Source organism: Corvus brachyrhynchos, unplaced genomic scaffold (assembly GCF_000691975.1).
Source record: "Corvus brachyrhynchos isolate BGI_N302 unplaced genomic scaffold, ASM69197v1 scaffold26, whole genome shotgun sequence".
NCBI classification, from domain to species: Eukaryota; Metazoa; Chordata; class Aves; order Passeriformes; family Corvidae; genus Corvus; species Corvus brachyrhynchos.
Genome location: NW_008239324.1, coordinates 5,895,133 through 5,906,535, shown reverse-complemented (window position 1 = coordinate 5,906,535; position 11,403 = coordinate 5,895,133). Strand labels below are relative to the sequence as shown.

Below are 11,403 nucleotides of genomic sequence, written 5' to 3'. Positions count from 1 at the left end.
CCCCCCGGGCGGGCCGGTGTGGGGGGGGGGGGGGGGAGGTCCCGGTCCGGGAGGGCTCGGCGGCCCCGCGGGGCCTTTCGCCGACGATGGACGGGGCTGAGGCGGTCTGGAGTCGTTTGCGCGGAGATAACGCCTTAATTTATGGGGCGCTTAATTTCTAATCTTAATCAGGTCTTGTATGTTATTTTTAAAATATACTGTCAGGCCTTGTGTAAGATATTGCCACTTCCCACGCGTCTTTCCTCATTTCCTTTTGCAGGAGGTGCTCAAGGCCAGCGTGGATGGGGCTCTGAGCAACCTGGTCTAGAGAAAACTGTGTGCGTATGGCAGGGGTTTGGAACGAGATGAGCTTTAAGGTCTTTTCCAACCCAAACCATTCTATGGCTCTGTCAGTTTTCCCGGAGACTGTTACAGCTACTGTTTCACTGCCAAATAAATTACTAAATGTTGCTGGATTAAAATGAAAAGTGGGTTATATTTTTTTGTAAATAGCAAAAAGGTCAGCTTTTGTTTTTGAAGGTGATGGTAACAGGAGAACTCCCCTCAGAGTTTGCTCGCATGCTTTCATAGAAATTGTTCTTACATCCTTGGAAGTGTTCATGGCCAGGCTGGACAAGGCTTGGAGCAGTCTGGCTTAGTGGAAGGTGTCCCTGCCCATGACAGGGATTTGGAACAAGATGATCTTTAAGGTCCTTTCCAAACCAAGCCATTGTGGGATTCTATGATTCTGTTCTAAGAAACATGGGGTTTTTAAGGTGCTGGTAATTGCTTAACAGAGCTAGATACAGTGGGTGAACTATGAACTACTTTTTAGCAGGAAATGCAGAAAGATTAAAATAAATAGAAGCTCTTCTAGAATGGAAGCTCTCTCGTCTCATTTGTCCTCTTGTGCTGGAGCAGTAACAGCTTCACCATTGCAAATAGAGGCATTGAATCCTGTGTGCTGCAGCCAGCCTACCTTCTGTAAGCTCACAAAGCTTTTCACTTTTATACCTCAAAAGCTTTGTATCAGTTTTCCTCCCAGAAGCATTAAAGCAGCCTTGTCTGCTACTGAGGATTTGCCCTCAGGAAACCAGTAATGAGATACGAGGGTACATCTTCCTACATCACAGATTCACATTGCATCTGGCTTAGGAGATAGGAGGCCCCATGACTTTATTGCTTACTCATAATGACTGGTGTGTGGGAGAAGAAGGGGCAGGTGTTGCCATTCCCTGCTGCAGCAGTTGGTTTCAGTGTCACTCTTGCACTGGCACAAACCTTGGCAGAGGGTGAACACGGGTGTTTTGGTCACTTTGCTTTGCTCTGGTGTGATCTTTCTGGAGCTGTTCGGGTGAACACGGGTGTTTTGGTCACTTTGCTTTGGTGTGATCTTTCTGGAGCTGTTTTGACCTGCCTGCTCTCCTGTATGAAACCAGAGAACTGCTGGGGCTGCCAGACTGCTGCTTCAGGATAAACTCATTTATATGTTTGTGCCTGAGGTTTTTTTTAGGAGTCTGCGGGAACATTTTTGCAGGTGGGAAACACGAGCTTGAGAAATTGGAGCACCTTGGCTGAAATCATCCAGTACCAGGCTTGAGCTCTGCATGTAGGCCACACTATCTCCAAAATCCCTATCCCAAAACCAACCTAAATGGAAATGAGTCAAAAGAGCGGGCAGCTGTTACATTTGTAGCCAGTACACTTCTGCAAGCACTGCAGTTCACCGTGCTGGGGTGTGTCATGAGAAAGCTACAGCACCCAACCTGTAACACTTCGGAAAATCACTGTGTTTTGGGGCCAGTGTTACCTACAAGTGTCATTTTTCTGTACAAGCTGACAGAGGTGGCAGTCTCTGTATTCTTCTGATTTAGATGAGACCCACAGGCTCTTCTTGGGCTGTTTGCACTATAAAAAGGAGAGTAAAACTCACCCACTGCTGAAATAGAACCATTTGTAGCAACTCAGTGTGTTGATGGGGGTTTAGGTATGCAGGGAACTGGTGTTGCTTGTTAAGAGTTTGCAGCTCTTGAAAAACAGCCTAGCCATGTCAAATGGGGTTGGTCTGTTAACTCTCAGGTGGAGAGAATGAAGCTAAATTGAAAACTAATGAAAGCTCAGACATGAAAAGGAGTTTTCCTTGGCTTGCCTGGCAGAAATCGAGTGAAATGCCAAAGTAGATGCTTGAAGTCTGAGAAGATGCTACCTGGGCTGTAGGCTCAGAGCAGGTTCTCAAATGTGCAGTGCTCCCACTGTGCTTACTCATGTCATTGTTATTCATGAACAGCAGTTCTAGCTATCCACAGTGTTGTTTTAGGACAAAAACTGCTTTCAGGTTGGTTTGTTCAGTTTCAACTCCCCTCTTCTAGAAGGTTGTGCTGTGAAGACTGACAGCGCTATGCCAAGCACATTAAATGGCAGCTGTTTGGTGTTTTTTCCTGTGCCTAGATAAGACTCTTGTATCTTAGGGAACTGTTTGTTGCTGTAAAACAACTTAATTTGTGACCCATCAGAGTAGCAGCCTGACAGATGTGAAACTTTTTACTTCATTTTTATTGTTCATTACATTTGATGATGTTTGGTGCCTGGAAAAAAACAGTTTACTAGTGTTCATTATTGAAAACAATTTGTAAGGATTTATGAGATCCTTTATATACAAGTAAACTTGTATATAAAATTATCAATCACTTCAAATTGACATGGTTTTTTTTTTTGTCTTGAGGAAAGATGGCCCCAACTGTATGAAATATATCTCCTGACTAGCTCTTCGTCACATGAGAAAACTCCAGCTACTATAATGGCTTTAGTGATCCTCATTTTAATTTCTCAGAAGAAAAATGTGTAACATCTGGGAGAAGTTCTTTCTTATGTTGGTTTGTTTTGTTTGTTTGTTTGTGGGGGTTTTTTTAAATGGATTTAGTAACCTACTTTTTTCATAGGTTTTTTTTCTGTGTTTTGCAAGGTGCCAAGGAGTCTAGAAAGCTGGAATTGTTTATCGTTTAGAGATCTTAAAACTAGCTCCTTATTTACAGTGTTAGGTTTAGGACTAGGGAAGCCTTGTCAGAAGATTGGATTTGCTGCCTAGTAAAAAGTAATGAAAGGGGGTTGTTTGTGGAACAGTAAAAGTGGTGAAACTGGTCTTGGTTTACCGTGAGCTGAAACTCTGTGGGCAACTGTAGCTCTTTGCCGTGTGGTCTCTAGAGAAGAATGGGTCTGTGATGATGTTTTTCTCTTACTTGGCGTATTTGCAAGGAGGGGATGGACCCTGGCTAAAAAAGCTCAGAATTTGTGATGGTTATTTTACTATCAGATCTGACTGAAATGGAGTAGGATTTCTGTATTGTCTGTCAGGTTTTAGTGATGCTTGTAAGTAGTAACTGTGGGACACCCTGAAATCTTGTTACATCCATGCTGAGAGCACTTAAAATCCTGAACAGCAGCAGGAGATACATCCTGAGCCTTCAGAGGCACCTTTGAAGATGACAGCAATTAGTGTGAAGAATGTGGGGCATATTCTGATTTTGTACTGTGAATGCTCAAAACTCTATTGAAGTCATATCTATGTTTATGGGCTGAACTGTTCAGCTTTCCAAGTAAAATTTTCCTTTATTCTCTTGGCATTTAAACAAGCTGATCAGCCAGTTCATTCTGCACAAAAAGAGGGGGAGACAATATCCAAACAGTCCTTTTTTTAAAGTTTTTTTTTCTAATGGCCTTTAAGTTATCTTATAGCCTTCTTTACAAGCAATGCCAAAGTAAATTCTGATGCCTCTTGGCCATCTCTCATTTTTGGAGAACAGCCATACACAAATGGTTGCACTTCTCTCTCCCAGTACATATATAATTAAATCTGGCCCTGCAATGAAAGAGAGAGACTGAGAAAGTTCCTGAGCAGGAGCAGAGGCTGATTAATACACATTATTAGAGATTGCTGATTGAAAGACTGCAGCTGTGATTGCCATAGTGGGGAGAAGGGAGCAAGGTCTTAGTGCTCATAATGTCGTCTGCCAGGTCTTGTCTTCAGTTTGCGCTAACAAAGATGTTTTATGTGTGCTGTCCTGCATCCCAAAATCGACCACTACACTCCATTGCCCCTCTGTGCTACTTTAAAGGGATGTTACTTTAATGAACTCCTCCCTGAAGTCATGTGTTTGACTGAGCAGCTGACCTGAGAGGTATTATTTAGTTTTGGTCTGTGTTTCTCTTTAACAGGCGACTGCGATGTCAGTGGATTGCCTGGGACAGCGTGCTGTACTCTCGGGGTGAGTGTGACAGTCATTTCCACAAGCCAGACCAGCAACCTGCAGGCTGACCTCAGCTGAGCAGTTGATGGATTGTTTCAGAAAGGTGCAGCTGAATTCTGTTCAAAGCTTAATGAAACTGATTCTGGGTCATGTTCCCAATGGGATACAGAGTGGAGAGACAGCAACAAGAGCACAGTAAAATACTGTTGTGGCTTTCCTGGTAAATTCCTTCCCAAAGCCCCATATGGGAGGTGGAACATCATGAAGTCCTATTTGGATTGTGCTGAAATACAGATTAGATTATTTTCTAACAAAACTTGCCCCAAGTATGCCCATGGGGCTCTCTGACGTGCTTCTCTGCAGGTTCAATGTGGGATAATACAAAGAGCAGTCAGTGCCACAGACTCCCAAGTTGCCCAAGCTCCAAGGAGAGCTTGGTCTTATGTATCCACCTCCAGGGCAAGTCTTCAACCAGCTTGGCAGGGCCTTTCCAGCTCCTGCCTTTCAGTACTAACAGCTATTCCTGTCCCACTCTCAGTGACACAATTGCCACACCAATTAGGATGTTAATTTCAGAATCATGTGAGTGTAGCTGATCTTTGGTCAGCCTTCAAGTAACCATGTCCTTTGGTACAACTCGGAGGGGTGCTTGCTTCTGTGCAAACTCTTAGTCTGGCAGCTCTGCACAGGAATAACAGGAGGGTTGGCCAGTGCTCAGAGCAGCTGTATGGTCACTATGCAGCTGAAAGATGATGCTCATGTGGTTAATTATGTAGGGTTCAACATGTTTTGATGCTGGTCTTCCATAGGGTTCAGCTGGCTCACAATTATTTCTGGGCAGTGTCTCTTGCTTGTAAGATGAATCACACAGGATACCTTGCTTTGTGGGGAGTTGGCCACATCCAGCAGGATGTATGAGCTCAGGTTTGCCATCATGCAGAATTATTTCTGCTGCATATAGAGTTAGCTCAGGTAGGTAATGGAACCGAATCTATGCAGGACTGTGTCCACCCACGTTAACAAGCTGCTGCAGCTGAGCATCAGCTCTGTGCAGGTGTTCTTGTACTGTTGGTGGAACCAAGCCCTCAGACTGGTGTGGAAAGAAGCACCCACATAGAATCATCTTTGTCAAGGCTCATTAACTCTTGCTCAGAGCAACCTATCCAGGCTGAAGCTGTTGCATTGCACTCCCAGGCCTGTGGCACTTTGCTGCAGCAGCAGCATTAGGTCAGCAAAGCCTATTTGAATATGTTTGCACCATTTTCCAGCACTTCCTTTTGTATCCAAGTTATCTGGGTTTTCCTGTGGTGTGAGCTATCTATTACATTTGCAGGCCTTTTCTACTTTCACCGTGTCTTGTCTTTGTTGGGGGGCTGTGTTGTTTTTTTTTTTTAAGTCAATTTTGAAGTATGTAGTCAAATGTAGCATTTTCAGGAATACTGTTTTCACTTGTCTTGTGAAATGCTTCTCTTTTGAGTCTTGTGCCTCTAGACACAAGGCTGTGAGCTCTGTGTGAGCTTGGGGTTTTGAGATCAGTCCTGTGAGATGCAGCCCCTTTTCTTTGTTGGGGGGCTGTGTTGTTTTTTTTTTTTTAAGTCAATTTTGAAGTATGTAGTCAAATGTAGCATTTTCAGGAATACTGTTTTCACTTGTCTTGTGAAATGCTTCTCTTTTGAGTCTTGTGCCTCTAGACACAAGGCTGTGAGCTCTGTGTGAGCTTGGGGTTTTGAGATCAGTCCTGTGAGATGCAGCCCCTTTGTGTCTGTGTGTCTTGCAGCCGCCGTTTCCTCTACATCGTTAACCTGGATGCACCAAATGAGGGTCATCGAAAGATCTCCCGTCAGAGCAAGTGGGACATTGGGGCGGTGCAGTGGAACCCCCACGACAGCTACGCCTACTACTTTGCAGCTTCGGTAAGTTCACTCATTTAAAAGCTGTAACTCATCGTCTTCCCTGGTCTTTCTTTCATGGGTGAGCCTCTGCAGAGCTGGAAGGCTGTGTGGAGCTGGTACAGACATGCTTCTGCAAGTCACATTACAAGATCAAGGCCTAACTGATTTACTGCCAGCGAGGTGTTTGGCTTGATGGCTCTCAGTTATTGGGCAGTCAGGGTTGAATGTAGTTTTGCTTGCGTGTCATTTACAAAATACTTTGGCAAAGAAATCAAGCATCCAAATGGTCCTTTTCTGGAGGGAAGTGCTCTCTTTCTGATTTCCGTTTTGAGATTTGTGCACTTCTTGAATGTCTTGTTCTGTGCTGTTTTGTTTTCACCTCCCTGCCTTGCTGCTCAGCTGTGGTGCACCAGGAAGCCTGTAAATAGCACAGGTCAATACTAGCTCAGTGCTGTAACAATTGGGATTTGCAGCTGGGCATGGACTGGATCAGTGAGGAGTTCCATGAGGCAGTGAGTTGGGCTGAAGAAGCAGTAATGACCGTGTGAGACTGAGTGCAGTTTTTGGCTCTGCTCTATGCTTGGTCTGTCATGCTCTGCAGCTTGTTCACCCAGAGCCCTGAGCTCTGCTGGTGGATCTGTCAGCCGTCACCCACAGCACTGTGGCAATTGGCACCAGCCAGGTGCAGACTGTTTTCTGGGTGAGCTGCCTTTTCTGCTGTGTTGTGTCTGCTTTTATAGCCTGAGAGTCCTGAGCTAGCTAGAGATGGAGAGATTTCATCTATTTTTTTTTGAGAAAACACCTAGTTGAAGGTGATTTCTTAGGATTTTTATTCCTTTTGCATCCTGGATTGGCTAGGATTTTAATTAAAGGCAGTTTTAAAAGTGGACTGGTGCTGTCAGCTGGGAGCCTCTACCTGTTTGTTCTCTAACATTCCCCAGCCTCTCTCTTCCCTGCTCTGGCACATGACTGACATCTTAAAGGTGCCTTCAGCAGCAGTCTGCTTCTGAGTGAGAGTTAGTAAAACTGGCGAAAAGGTGTCCTTCAGTGCCACTTCTGTGTACAGTTTGTGGAAATCAAAACCAAGTAAGGAAATGCACTGGGCAGGCCACAAGTGGAGTGGGAAAGCTTCTTTTCAAACACACTCTGAAGACAATATCCAGCGATGAGTTCATGCTGATCTGAGCAGGACCGTGCTGCAAAGGGGAGCTGTGCCCATCTTGCCCATCTGAGCACTCCCGCCTCTTGCTGCTCTGAGTGGACACAGGAACCCATCTTGTTTCAGACTGAAACCAGGTGTAGCTGGCATCAAACCTTGCTGCTTCTGTTTATAAACAAAGATGCTATGGTGCTCTGGGGATTTGAAGATAGTTGCTGACACACACTGGCTGAGGAATTCCCCAAGATGAGATAAGGCAGCTTTTTCAGTTTGGGTGAAAACCACCACCTTTTCAGCCATTTCACTGTGTTGTAGACAGCCCGAGGGTCTTATCCCTCTTCATCCCTGTGGATGGAAAAGGAGTGTAAAAGGCAGCCATCCTGTTTGCCAGCAGCCTTGCCTGGTTTGCAGTCCTGTTAATTGGAAGTGGTGCAGGCAGAGGGGAATCTGTCCTTGTGTTTAGCTTCTTTCCAGAAGAGCTGGAGCAAATCCTTTTGCTGTGCTTGGCTGTGTCTGCCCTCTGGCTCATGCATGTTTCTGGGGACTCTGAAGCTGTTGTTTCAGGAATGCTGTTGTTTTCAATCCTAGGTCCTTGTTTTTTCTTTTGTATGGCCACAGATTCTTGAACAAGGGGGTGATGAAATTGTTGGAAGTGAATACTGATACTTAGTACAATCACAGTTTTTTAGAAAATGCTCCTGTTGGGAGGAGCAGTCTCTCTGGTGATGGTTATCTTGTATCTTGTCTCTGCAGTACTGGATAAGCCCATGGGGTAATTTCACTCTACCCCTTAAATACTTCTGTCAATGAGAAACATGCAGAGAGTTGGTTTTTGCCCTAAGCTCTTGTGCAGCCCTGCTGTGAGCAGTTAGAGAAATGCCATATATTATTGCTGAGCAGGGACGAGACCTTCCATTTCAGAGAAGGCTGTAACGTTTTATCTATCTGCAAGTTGAAATTCACATGAAGCAGCTTTGGGGTAGGAAGAAAATCCACCACCACAAAAAAAACCTGCCACAAAAATTGCAAGGTAACAGTTGGACTCTGTGATCTTAGAGGTCTTTTCCAACCTCAACAATTGTGTGTTTCTGTGAAGTCTCTTATCTTTTCCCTCATCTGCCTAAAAGTCTGAAAATGAGGAAATAATGAAAATAACATTTTAAGGTTATGTTCTTTCTGGTTTTGAAAAATCAGCATGAATTTCCAGTCATGATCCACTGTGCTTGACACTCTATGCACTCACAAAGGCAATTCCTGCCCCAGAAAGATTAGAGTTGGCCTGGCCTGAAGTGAACCTTGATTGAGACAGAATATGAACTTGCAGCACAATAACTAGTTTCAAGTAACTTCGTGTGTGGCTGCATATTCCTGGAATGAGTGAAGGAACCCTAAGTAATGTTGTCATTGATACATCTGGTTTGCCTTTGTTTTTTACAGTTAGTGATAAACACTTAAAGTTTTTCTTCTGGGCTGGCAGGGATGGGGGGAGTACACTTGAGGAGGTGACCTTGAAGCCATTAGACTGTATTGTTTGTGTTTGGCAATGGCCCTGATCATCCCAGAACAGAATTGAGAGAGAGCCGAGGACGACCAGAGGTAATCCATCATCCCCCTCACCAAAAACTCCAGTTGTGAATCTAACAGACGGGCAGGGTATTCCTGCAGAGAGAATTTATCTGCCTGTTGCCTGCAGTTACAGCATGTTGTTAGGAAATAAAGGCTCTGAGAACATAACTTTGTGGAAACATTTTGCAATGTGGCTTTTTTTTCCTCTCATTCTAGTTTATCTCCAATTTTTAGTGGGTATAATTAAAGTGTAAGCTTTTGAAAGTCCTTGCAGCCTGTATTTCATCTTTGCTCTCCTGCTCTGGGCAAGGACTTTGCTAATCACAGCATGACTCATTGTTAACTGAGGTTGTTCAAAGTGAAGGAAACCTGGTCCTAACACACAGATCCCTGTACTGCCTTGTTGGCCTGAGACTGTCTCTCTTTTCTTCCATCTAATTGCAGAGCAACCAGCGCGTTGACCTGTATAAGTGGAAGGAAGGTAATGGGGAAGTCTGCACATCTCTGCAAGGACACACACGTGTGATCAGGTGAGGAACAAGCAATGCTGTGGGCTGCTGAGTGGAAAATGATGCATCGTTTCATAGAAGCGGAATGTTTCGGTCCTGGCCCCATCAGGCACTGTCTGAGCCTGTCTTTACTCACTTCTCTAGACTGGACTGCCTTCCCATTTGGTGATGATGTCATGTGTGAAGCAGCTCACCCTCTCATGGCTCCCCCAATATATCACCTTAGCCCTTGATGGCTTGAGTGTCATTGCCTTAGGCTGCCATCCTTGTAAAGAGCAGCAGCCATTGTCTGGGAAACAGATAGCAGCATGTTTATTAAATTGAATCCCAGCTGTGTTTCTGTGTGATAGCAGTTTAATTAAAGCAGGTAATCCCAAAGACCAAGTTTAGAGAGTGTTACAATGGTGCAGGGGAGATTTTTGCCTGATGTTTTAAGGTCGTATTTCAATGCTGGGTTGGAAATGCAGTTGAAGAACTGTTTTTACTCAAGCTCCTGACTGTGGAAAGTATTTGCAGCCCTTGAAATGACAGTTGTTTGGGCTGAGTGGAGACTGTTTGTGTCCCAGGTGCACTTGGTGTACCCAACAGGGAGGCATCGCAGAGTGAGGAGTAGATGCCAAGGATGTGTGGTTACTGAGAACTCTTTGAGACAGTGTCCCTTTGCCTGGAGGGGAAAGAGCACACACACGGTAGCTGTAAAGTTCAGGGCTAGGAGGATGCTTCGCTGGAATTTACTTAGAAGCATTTCATTGCTTCTTGGAATTTACTTAGAGAAATTATTAAGATCTTGCTTTTTACTTTAAAAGTTTCAGTAGATGTCATGGAGTTGCTGTGAATTTATTGGAAAATGTACTGGTGGCCTGTGAGAAGTTGATGCAAACTCTGTGTGCGCTTTTCTTTACTGATCTACTATGATTTTGCATTTGCAGTGACCTGGACTGGGCAGTGTTTGAGCCAGATCTACTGGTCACCAGTTCAGTGGACACATACATCTACATTTGGGACATCAAGTAAGAATCAGTATGTTTCTGCATTTTGGGGAAATCGCTGGACTCCTTTCCATAATTATAAGCTTGCAGGGCAATGCACACCCTGATGGGTGCTGCTCTTTAGCTGTACTTGCAAGGGCTTCAGCTACTTCCCATTGTCTCCAAGATGACTTCTGCTCCCCTATTTTCAAGCCAATTCAGAGTCAGTGATGGGCAGTAGAGTGGTACAGTTAAGCTATAACTGTCTGGCTTCACTCCCTGCCCACTTTAGATTTGCAGGCTTTTCTTGGAGCCCAAGTGTTCCTCAACCTGTTGGGTTTTTTTAGCTGAATTAATGAGCACCATTTCATGGTCCTGTAGTCATGTTCTGCTAAATTCAGTGATTGTTGCTGGTTCTCCCTCCGTGGTGGGAAGACTGACAATGGTATTCAGGAAGGTTTTCCTGTTTGTACCTTCCCTTGTTTCCTGGTGCTGCTTTCTGCCATGAGTATTTTCAGCAGATAGTTCCAACTATATGTCCAAATTTAAGCCCATATTTTACACCTGAGAAGCAAGGAGCTGGCACTGGGACTTCTGGGTTCTCTTGCTGGCTGTACAATAACTCTTTATCACCCCCAGCAAATCACTTTGTTCCTCTCTGCCTCCCTTACTCAGTTATAATAGGAGGATAATTATATAACCCCCCTGCACCAGGCTACTTGGAGGCTTGCTTAGCTCCTGTGAACAACCACTTAGATCCTTGGTCAAATGGTGCTTCAGAATGACAATATATTATTAATGTGTAATTAAAAGACATAGAGATACAATAACTGCTGGTTGTTTTCCTGTGATACTATTTTATCACCAAGCAGAAAAAATAGAGTTCTCTGAAGGTTGTTATCAGAAGTCCTCCTTTAACTCTGTTGTGCCCTTCCATTGTTTTGTGCCTGCCTGTGTCACTTGCCCAGAAATGCTTCCTTAGGCAGTCTCTGAAAGTGTCTACATCCCACTTGTGCTAGGAAAGGCTCTGAGCTTGTTGTGGCACTGAGGTCCTGGTGCTGCTAGCCTCCAGCAAATTAACATCCT

At 44.5% G+C, this 11,403-nt stretch overlaps 1 protein-coding gene across 6 annotated transcripts in view; it reads left to right on the top strand.

The window, feature by feature from the left end:
• Positions 1–6: 6 nt before the first annotated feature.
• The window catches only part of WDR59 (WD repeat domain 59), a 49,343-nt gene continuing 37,946 nt past the window's right edge, over positions 7–11,403 (top strand). For 4 of the 6 annotated variants that reach the window (XM_017741047.1, XM_017741046.1, XM_017741045.1 and 1 more), the window contains exons 1-4: positions 4,192–4,241; positions 6,001–6,136; positions 9,285–9,370; positions 10,279–10,359. In XM_017741047.1, the coding sequence (XP_017596536.1) occupies positions 4,201–4,241; positions 6,001–6,136; positions 9,285–9,370; positions 10,279–10,359 (344 nt within the window). In that variant the 5' untranslated portion in view covers positions 4,192–4,200. Of the gene's footprint in view, positions 172–298; positions 318–4,191; positions 4,242–6,000; positions 6,137–9,284; positions 9,371–10,278; positions 10,360–11,403 lie in introns of those variants that run through there. The other 2 variants (XM_017741048.1, XM_017741049.1) reach the window with 2 other exon arrangements.